At 43.0% G+C, this 10,316-nt stretch overlaps 1 protein-coding gene across 2 annotated transcripts; it reads left to right on the forward strand.

Annotated features, from left to right (window-relative positions):
• The first annotated feature begins 517 nt into the window (after positions 1–517).
• LOC123095758 (uncharacterized) lies at positions 518–5,513 on the forward strand. 2 transcript variants are annotated; one of them, XM_044517323.1, is made up of 2 exons: positions 518–1,936; positions 3,289–4,388. In XM_044517323.1, the coding sequence occupies exons 1-2, from the start codon at positions 630–632 to the stop codon at positions 3,347–3,349; spliced, it is 1,368 nt and encodes a 455-aa protein (XP_044373258.1). In that variant the 5' UTR covers positions 518–629; the 3' UTR covers positions 3,350–4,388. The 2 variants fall into 2 exon arrangements, with proteins under 2 accessions (XP_044373258.1, XP_044373259.1); XM_044517324.1 differs by lacking the exon at positions 3,289–4,388 and adding an exon at positions 5,180–5,513 and having other exon boundaries at positions 520–1,936.
• The last annotated feature ends 4,803 nt before the right edge of the window (positions 5,514–10,316 follow it).

The following is a 10,316-nucleotide window of genomic DNA, read 5'->3' on the forward strand; positions in this document are numbered from 1 at the left end:
AAGGTCCCTGGATCGGTGTGTGTCCCTTTTTTGTTTCTTTTTTATTTTCTATGTTTTCAAAAAAGTTACCTTTTTTTAAAAAAATGTTTGGAATTTTTAGAAAATGCTTTTAGATTAAAAAAGCATTTTTGGGTGTGTTTTCAAATATTATTTGGAATTTACGAAATCCGCATTTTCATAATTTGTTCACAGTAAAAAAGCATTTAAAAAATTGTTTTTAAATGATTCCATTTTTTAGAAAACTGTAACTTCATTTTTCAGAAATTTGAAAAGTTGTTCGCATTTTCAGTAAATATTTTCTTTTACAATAAAATATATTCATATTTCGAGAAAAGTTAGATTCGTTTAAAAAAGGTTGCTACAATTGACCTTTTTTAGAGAATGCAACAATGAGCTTTTTGTTTTTGAGAATGATGCAACAATGAGCTGATTGCTACAGTACCGAGCGCTACAGAGTCGGGCCGGCCCAGTCGTTGCCTCCTCTGTGCGTCGGAGTCCCCGAGATAAATATCGACTCGTTCAGTGTGTGCCAGCGAGCCCATCCATAGATTCATCTCTCCTCCCTGCGTTAGGGTTCCACTCCCGTTCCTCCTCCGGCCGCCACCTCCGCATCGACCTCCTCGGTTGCCATGGTGATGGATGACAACCAACTCCGGGTGCTCCAGATCCCTCCGCCTATCCACCCCGACGATCCGGATTCTCCTCTCCCGGAGACCATCCTCATCGACTCGTTCGGCTACCTCAGCGACCGCACCAACGCCACCACCGCCAGGGGCCGCAGGAGCAGGACCAAGAAGAAGGGCAAGCGCATCCTGGTCACCTTCTGGCCGGTTGCCCCGCCGCGCGTCTCCTGCTTCACCGTCCACTGCCCAGATCTGAAGCCCGATGTATTCGCTGACATCCCCAAGATCTCCTATACGGAGGACGACCTCGTCCTGCTCAGCATCACCATCTGCCCCGAGCGCCAGCACGTGTACGGCCAGAACATCCGCTACTTCGTCTACCAGGCCGGCACCAAGAAGACGCCGCCGTCGGTCAAGCTCGTCCACTGTCCCGCCTACTTCAGGATCTACGACCAAGAGGTTGCCTTACTGCACTGCCACCACCAAGAGATGTTCTTCATCGCCGTGCTCCGCTGGGCCTTCATTGATCGGGATTACACCGACGGGCACTTTAATCTCCACCTGTACAACTCCAAGACAAAGGCATGGAACATCAAGTTGATGCTTCTTGATTCGCCCAAGGATTTTGAGTTCCGCTCTTTCAACAAGGGGATCACCATTGGAGGGGAGCTTGGTTCAGTGGGTTGGGTCGACCTTAGGCGGGGCATTATCATCTGTGACCTTCTCCTTGACAACCACAGTCTTCGCTACATCCCACTACCTTCGCCGCTGTTGCCCGATCCAGTCAGGGGTTATATGTTGTTTGTTCGGAACATCACTGTTCTCCAAGGTTACATCAAGTATTTTGAGATGCACAGTAACGTCAGACCGGGCTCAGACACTGGAAGCTCCCTGATATGTGAAGGTTGGATGGCTGCAACAAAAAAAATAAAAATTTCAAGCATTGGCTCTACTTCTGGTAGAAGCAACTGGGAGGAGGACTGTACTATCAGATGCTCAGATGATGTACCATTGGATAGCCCTGTGTATGCCCAAATGCTACCTAATCCGCAGGAGGGAGATGATGCCAAGCCAAGCCTGAAGAAAATTCGTGTAGGCTATCCTGCTCTTAGCTTGCATGACGGTGATGTTGTTTACCTTATGCACATGCCTGATCCCCGTGGGGATAAGGCCTGTGTGATTGCTCTTGATATGAGGAACAAGGCTGTAAAAGGCGTGGCTAATTTTGGCGGCTCTGGAAGACCCCTGGGTCCTTCTTACACCTACCTTCCGAGTGGGATCTCCAAGCATCTGGGCATTTTCTCATCAACCAGGTAATTTCGTTAAGAGCTTTCATATCCTTTCGTAGCAAAATGATTTACAAACTGAAGTATCAAAGGTAAACCAACTTGTACTGGCAGCAGAGAGTACTTTGGGTACTTTTACTGAGTGGATGTGGATTTGTTACATCAATGTTTTTATTATGTTGTGCAAGTTAATATCACAAAAGAATGGGTTCCATCCATTACAATTCTGGTCATTATTTATTATTTCATTTGATCATGTGCAGCTACCAGCTAGTATTCTTTAGATCTACCTGATTTGTTGTTTCAAAATAACTACTGTATTTGTTTGAGGACGGTGAACATTGTGCCTGCATTTATCTCGCTAGCATTTACGTTTCTGTCCATAAATTCAGCACTTACTGCTCCCCTGTCACCGCATTTAAATTCCGTGGTTTCTGTTTGATTAGATGTATAAAAAAGGCTTCATTCAACAGACAAAATAACAAAAGTAAAGACAGTGTCCAGCTTAACTTCACCGCATTGTTCCCTAACCAAAGTTTCTGCTTGCTTATGGTGTGTTGCACATGAATGATTTCATGAGTGCGCCATGTGCTGTATCTTGCACGCCATGTAGTGTAACTAACCCCTATTGAAAATAATTCCACAGCCATTGTTCAAACGGTGCAAATGTGCACCAAGGAAATAAAATAATCCTATAGTTGGCTTATTTGAGGGGAAAATATTGCACACCATTGGTAGGTTATCTCATACCCAGGATTCAGCTTTCATGCATTGCGTCTTTCGTGCCATACTATTTCCTGGGCCATTGTCAAAACGATAAGATGCACTATCTGCACGAATTAAGCAATGTTTTCTTTTGTTGTGTGCAGCTGTTTGGTAGATAATCTTGCTTTTGTATTAAATGTTTATTTCTTTTGTGGGAACCGAAAAGTTTCCATCGCACACAAAATAAGCAAAGTGTAAGCCTAACCCAGCTGTTTTTCACCGGACAAAATGGGCAATTCCTATGGTTGGCTTATTTGAGGGGAAATGTTGCAGTGGCTCCATGGCTCCTGTAAAAATGGCAATACATTTAGGTCCCTGTACCTCATATTAGTTGTAATTCTAGTTTTGTTCAAAGGCAAACCTTTCTTTCTATCTGTAACTACCGATTTCTAGAAATGCGCATAGTTTAGTCTTTAGTGTAACTCCATTTTTCACCCCCTAGTTTAACAATTGGCCCATTTAGCAGAAATTCTTCCCACTTGCCCCATTTAGTAAAAGTTGTGCCAGCTTTCACCTCCTTTTAAACATTACCCATTCTGTAAGGTGGGCCGAGTCATCAGGTCTACGTGGCTTGCCATATCAGAAGCATATTTAATCTCCGACTACCTTCTCAGGTCCTCGTCCGCACCGTTGTGCGGCAACTGTTGCAGCCACAATGTTCCCACCATTTGCTAGCCAGACACAGCTAAATGCCAGAGCTAGCTAGCGCATAATAGTGCACTAGTAGTAGTACACTTGTATCATCTTCAGCAAACTACTCCCTATTCCCAAGAAATTGCACGTATAGGGAGAGTTGAGGCAAAAAACCTGCTTCAGCAGTCTCCCTAAACCCAAAAAATTATCTCCTCAAATAGTGGAGAGTTGCAACCCTCCCCATAAATTTTCAATGCTTGCCATGTCAGTGCGCCGCCTCCATTGACCGCCGCGCCACTGGACCACTGCCGCCTGCTGGAACACCACCGCTGCCGCCGGACTTCTGTGCTGCCGTTGCTGGACATCCGCGCCGCCGCCACCTGCCACCGCAGCCTTGACGAAAAGATGCAAATGAGAGAGAGGAAAAAAAATGACCCACTGGCAGGCGTGGCCCATTTGTTAGGGAGAGTTGTATTGGGACAAAATCGGCAATCACTATGGTTGGCTTATTTGAGGGGAAATATTGCAGTGGATCCGTGGCCCCTGTAAAAATTGCAGTACATTTAGGGTCTCCCTCTTCTTCATATTAGTTGTCATTCTAGTTTTGTCCAAAGTCAAACCTTTCTTTCTATCTTTAATAACTACCGGTTTCTAGAAATGCGTATAGTTTAGTGTGAACTCCATTTTTCAACCCCTAGTTTAACAATTGGCCCATTTAGCAGAAATTCTTCGCACTTATCCCATTCAGTAAAAGTTGTGTCAGCTTTCACCCCCTTTTAAACTTGACCCATTCTGTAAGGTTGCACCGAGTTATCAGCTCTACGTGGCTTGCAATATCATAAACATATTTTGCCCTGGCATATTTAATATCCGACTACCTTCTCAGGTCCTCATCTGCACCTTTGTGTGGCAACTGTTGCTGCCACAATGTTCTCACCTTCTGCTAGCCAGACAGAATTAAACACGAGAGCTAGCCAGAGCATAATAGGGCACTAGTAGTAGTAGTCCACTTAAGTAGAGTATTTTGGTTGTATTTTTCGTAATTATTGTTTTTGTTCTAGTACTAGTACGTAGCATAAAATTTCTGTGTGCCATGCATGTACAGGACAACCATGCATGCGCTAGCTTCTCTCTTCAGGTTTCAGCCAAGCGATCGATGAAGCAAGGACAGTAGCTACAACAAAGATCGTAGTAGAAGCAGCTAGGATTGTTGAAGTCGCGCATGGCCATGTAGACCTGATGAACGAGTCCTACCAAATAGAACTGAATAAACTGGCAAATGTTTCACTAAATGGGAAATGTTAACTGGTGAATGCGTTCAGTACTGTCCCTATATTTGTACCATTCGTCAGATATTAGAGTTAGACTAAATAGGGTGAACAGGAGGAATTCCTATTAAATGGGGTAATTGCTGTCACAAATGTTAGACTATGGATAAAAAGTGAAATTCACTCTATAGTTCAAGATTATAAGAGTTATATTTTTAGATTCACCATGACAATTATGCTCAGTCATTATACTGTACAAATTTCTAGGAATTGATGGCTAAAGATAGAAATGTTTGACTTGGGACAAATCTAGAATTTGAAACACAGGGAGTTGCATGGAATGGAAGAGAACTTGCAAGTTCCTGAAACTGGGTGTTGTATGACAAGAATACTCAATACAGTCAGAAAGAGATAGTGTGAACAAAATTGCTAATGTTAGTACTCCTTTGATGAAGAGCAGAGTGGTTGTTGGAATTTTAATTTAATTGGATAATAATTTGTTTATGGGTCTTCTGCTTTTTATAGTCAATGTTTAGATGATTTAACCTCTGCAAGTAGATATTTCATATCATCTAACAGAATTTTTTTACTCTCGTTTATACAGGCAAATATCGAATGCTGCTGAAACAAGTAGGGATGGCAAGTAAGAAGCTTGTTACCGAAATTTGAGTGCAGGCTGGAAAGAAGTTTGAGTTCAAATTGTTCGAAGGCATGGTCAAAGCCCCGGTACAAAAAAAGCTTAAGAAGTCTTTCCTACCTCATCTGTGATGCGTATGATGTGTTGCATTGCCAATGAACTTGTATTACTAAAAATCTTATGCATTGTATCGACTATATTTGTTGGCCGTGTGTGTCCACTATGTTCTATGCTAGCCATGTGAGGTCTATATATATAGACTTGCTAAACTAAGCCTAAACCCAATCTTTTTTATCATTAATTTCCTAGTGGTAACTGGATGTAGTTGATAACTAATTTTAGTGAAGCCTTTACGTCCGGCGGTGCGTGCGCTGGTTTATCTGGCTCCATGGTCGTGCGCTGTTCGTCCGGTAGTGAAACGTTACTGCTCGTATCTTGCTCTAATAGTCAGGGCATCTTCAAATTCAGACTCTCAAATCACTTGCATATGTCCGGACATTCGAAGCCATTCAAGAGCCTGTATTGGTCCGCTTGATGGTTTGGACCCTCAAATCAATGACATTTTTTTCAAATTCGATGAACTTTTTTCAAAATCAGTGAACCTTTTTCAGAATGATTTTTTAAAATTCAGTAAGCTTTTTTTCCCAAATCAATGAACTTTTTCTAAATTTGATGATATTTTTTTCAAATCGATGATCCCCCCCATATTCTATGATTTTTTTCAAACTCGGTGAACTTTTTTCCGAAACATTTTTCTGAAATTTGATGAACGTTTTCATAATCAGTTAACATTTTTGAATTCACGAAAATTTCTGATTTTTGCAAACTAAAATCATTTTTCTCTTGAAAATATCAACGTTCAAATGGTGAACCGTTGACCTTTTTTTTAGTGAAGTGAACAGTTGACCAGACAACCGTAAAACGAACGCACAACGAGCGGGCGGCCGCCCAACTCGTGTAACTGGGTCGGCCCAAACCAAGCTGCGTGCGCCAGCTCCTGGGCGCCTGCAACGAGTGCGGCGTTTCTGCTTTCGAGCTCATCTGAATCCGCCCTAACGAAAAAAAATCAAAATAAATATTAAAAAAATTCAAAAAATTCAAATTTTTTGTGTGGTTGATAAGTTTATACGTGAGGTGCGTTTCAAGTTTCAACTCATTTGAACATCTGAGAAACTCTCAGCAAAAAAGACAAATTCAGGCTCTATAAAAAAGTTTACTGGTCACACACTGTTCTGACCCGATTTGTTTTGTTTGTTGAGAGCTACACAGATGTCCAAATAAGTTGAAATTTGGAGCGAACCTCACGCATAAAATTATCTATCACACAAAAAAATTAAAATTTTTAAAAAAATTTAGTATTTATTTTGATTTTTTTTTCTGACCGGGTGCAGATGAGCCTGGGCACCGAATTGGGTTTTCGGCCTGCAACACCCTATTCGATAGGTAATCCACCGTTGAGTAAACCTCGTTCCTCTTTATTCGACAACAATCATGGGGGTACATCAAGCCACATATGTCTACCAAGATCTAGATGTAAGGAAAACTTTGCTAAACTATCAGCTTCAAAGTTTCTACGTCTACTCTAAAAAATAAAGTGCAAGAATTAGACTAGGGATTTATGAAAAATAACACTTTGATTTTTGGGTTATATTGGGCTGACGGGCCATATTATCCTTGTTCTTTCCTGTCGACTCTTCTTTTTTCCGCAAAGGTCCTTGGGAGCTCCTAGTCAGCGCCTTTGGCGCCAACTAGGGGTTTCGGCGCCCACGTCAGGCACACTCTTAGGCCCAGCCCAAGCAATTGTGTTTGTGTGGTCACGTCCCTTCGAGGTTGCCTGCTTCCGCTGCTGACTGGTCGCGGTTGATCTTTCAACGATTGACTGGTTGACTTTAGAAAAAAAAGAAAATAATAATAATAATCACAAAAAATCCGTTATTAAAAAATGTACATGAATTTTTCTATAAAGTTCACAAAATTTGAAAAAGCTTCAACAAATCTGAAGAAGTTCACCGAATTAGAAGAAGTCAATTCAATTCAAAAAAATTTCATCGGATTTGAAAAAAAGTTCATTGATTTAAAGAAACTCATCCAAATTTAAAAAGTTCATCAAATTTGAGAAAAGTTCACCGATTTTGAAAAAAGTTAGTAGTTTTTTAAAACATGAATTTAAAAAAAGGAAAAAAAAAGAAAACTCAAATAAAGCCGCCCCGAAAATGACTAGCAAATCGGTAAAAAGTCTGTTTGGGAAGTTTGTGTAAGCTTCCCAATACCGGTGGATTCTCGCGATTGAAGAGTGAGATAAAACAAAGAAAAAAGGCTTAGAAAGCACTAGTCCTTCGATGGCCTAAGGTTACCGTCGTTTTCTTCGAAGCAGCTAGTTGCGAGTTCGAAGTTCGGTGCTGCATTATTTTTTTGAACACTTACAATAGAAGAAAAAAATGGAAATGGGCTGAGCCCAACTAACGCGCCTCTAGGCGCCCAACTAACCGGGGGAGGGGGGGGGGGCTTTGTTGGCTGCCACGCCCTCGTGTGACTGCCCTGTCCCACCAAAAAATCCACCACCTCTCCAGTGCTTTTTATCGAACGCCCGCACCGCATTCATGCCGGCCCAGAGCATGCAGCGGCCGACATTGATGCCCCCAATTTGATCGTATGGGAGGGCGACACTAACGAACGTGACCTCGCGCGCGTCGCCGCTTCAATGCAGACACCGCGGCCCGAGAAACCAACTCCAGTCGCGTCCCCGCTCCGGCGGGTCAAGGACGAGTCGGCGTCAGCCAAGCGCAACCGTGGCGTCTGAAGAGGAAAGGGTGATACAACAAAGTAGAGATAAGTATTCCCCTCAGTTAAGAACCAAGGTATCAATCCAATAGGAGGAACACACAAGTCTCCAATGATAGCACCTGCACAAACAAACAAATACTTGCACCCAACGCGATAAAGTGGTTGTCAATCCCTTCACGATTACTTGCAAGGATGAGATCTGATAGAGATAGGTTTAAGATAAGTAAAAGTGCAAAATAAAGTATAGGTAAATAAATTGCAGCAAGGTATTTTTGGGTTTTTGGTTTTATAGATCTGAAAATAATATGATAGAAATAGACCAGGGGGCCATAATTTTTACTAGAGCCTTCTCTCTTAAAAGAACGCATACGGTGGGTAAACAAATTGCCGTTGAGCAATTGATAGAAAATCACATAGTTATGACGATATCTGAGACAATGATCATGAATATAGGCATCACGTCTGTGACAAGTAGACCGACTCCTTTCTGCATCTACTACTATTACTCCACACATCGACCGCTATCCAGCATGCATCTAGTGTATTAAGTTAACAAGAACGGAGTAACGCCTTAAGCAAGATGACATGATGTAGAGGGATAGATCCAATCAATATGAATAAACCCCACCTTTTTATCCTTAATGGAAACAATACAAATACGTGCCTCGCTACCCTTTCTGTCACTGGGTGAGGACACCGCAAGATTGAACCCATTACAAAGCACCTCTCCCATTGCAAGAAAAATCAATCTAGTTGGCCAAACCAAATCAATAGATCTGAGAGAAATACAAAGCTATCTTAATCATGCATAAAAGAGTTCAGAGAAGACTCAAATAATATTCATGATAATCTGATCATAAACACACAATTCATCGGATCTCAACAAACGCACCGCAAAAGAAGATTACATCGAATAGATCTCCAAGAACATTGAGGAGAACATTGTATTGAAGATCAAAAAGAGAGAGGAAGCCATCTAGCTACTAGCTATGTATCCGTAGGTCAGTGGTAAACTACTCACACATCATTGGAGGGGCAGCAAGGTTGATGTAGAAGCCCTCTGTGATCGAATCCCCCTTCGGCGGAGTGCTGGAAAAGGCCACTAGATGGGATCTCACGAGAACAGAAGCTTGCGGCGGCGGACAAGTATTTTTGGTGTGCCCTTCGGAATATGGGGAATATTTGGGTATTTATTGAGATTAGGGTTGGAAGTGCCACGGGGGGCCCACAAGCTCATGGGGCGCGCCTTGCAGGCTTGTCACCAATCCGTGGATCTTCTGGCCTCCTCCCGAACCTTCCTGGGTGTGTTAGTCCCCAAAAATGATATAAAATAGCATAATAATGCATATAAAACATCAAAGATGGATAATATAATAACATGGAATAATAAAAAATTATAGATACGTTGGAGACGTATTAGCATCCAGATCGGACATCGTGTCAAGGATGAGCCAGCGTCGCCCCCTCACTACGCGGCGTCCAGATCGGACGCTGGGTCAAGCATGAGCCGACGTCGTATGACATCGTTAGCGAGCGGAACCTGCCCAGACCAACGGTCTTGACTGGGCGGTACCGTTTGTTGCCTTCCGGGTCGTTTACTCCCTCACCAAAGCCTTACCGCATTTCTTCGCCGTTGGTGGAGGCTCTACCATTTCACCCTCCGTCGGGGCCTCCTCATTGGTCACGTCGTCAAGCTCCTCCTCACCTCTGGAGTCTTCAGAACTGGCATCGCTCGGGATCACCTGAAAAGCGAATGGGTTTGGGTGCTCGACGCCCTCCATACCCTTGGGGATGATACCCCCACCGACTGCATGCTGTCATCATCCCTAGGATTTCTTCGCGCCTATCTTCGTGATAGAATGGCCAGATGGTCTCCGGAAGAGCATCAATGGCCTAGATGTTTAAAAGAACCTTGATGATTAGTACCACATCATCATCATCACGCTGGCCCCGGTGCATGCACATTGGGTCGCTGTCCCCCTTGTAATGCCACGACGGCTGCCCCGGGGCCTACAAGGGGTCGATGTGGTTCTGGACAAGTTAAGGACCACCATGTGCTTGATGAGTCACAAGTACAGGGGATCAATCGTAGTCCTTTCGATAAGTAAGAGTGTCAAACCCAACGAGGAGCAGAAGGAAATGACAAGTGGTTTTCAGCAAGGTATTTTCTGCAAGCACTGAAATAGTCGGTAACAGGTAGTTTGATAGCAAGATAATTTATAACGGACAAGTAACGATAATGGTAAATAAAGTGTAGCAAGGTAGCCCAATCCTTTTGTGGCAAAGGACAGGACAAAATGGTCTCTTATAATAATCAAAG

The sequence above is a fragment of the Triticum aestivum genome, chromosome 4D (assembly GCF_018294505.1).
Source record: "Triticum aestivum cultivar Chinese Spring chromosome 4D, IWGSC CS RefSeq v2.1, whole genome shotgun sequence".
In the NCBI taxonomy this organism is placed as follows: Eukaryota; Viridiplantae; Streptophyta; class Magnoliopsida; order Poales; family Poaceae; genus Triticum; species Triticum aestivum.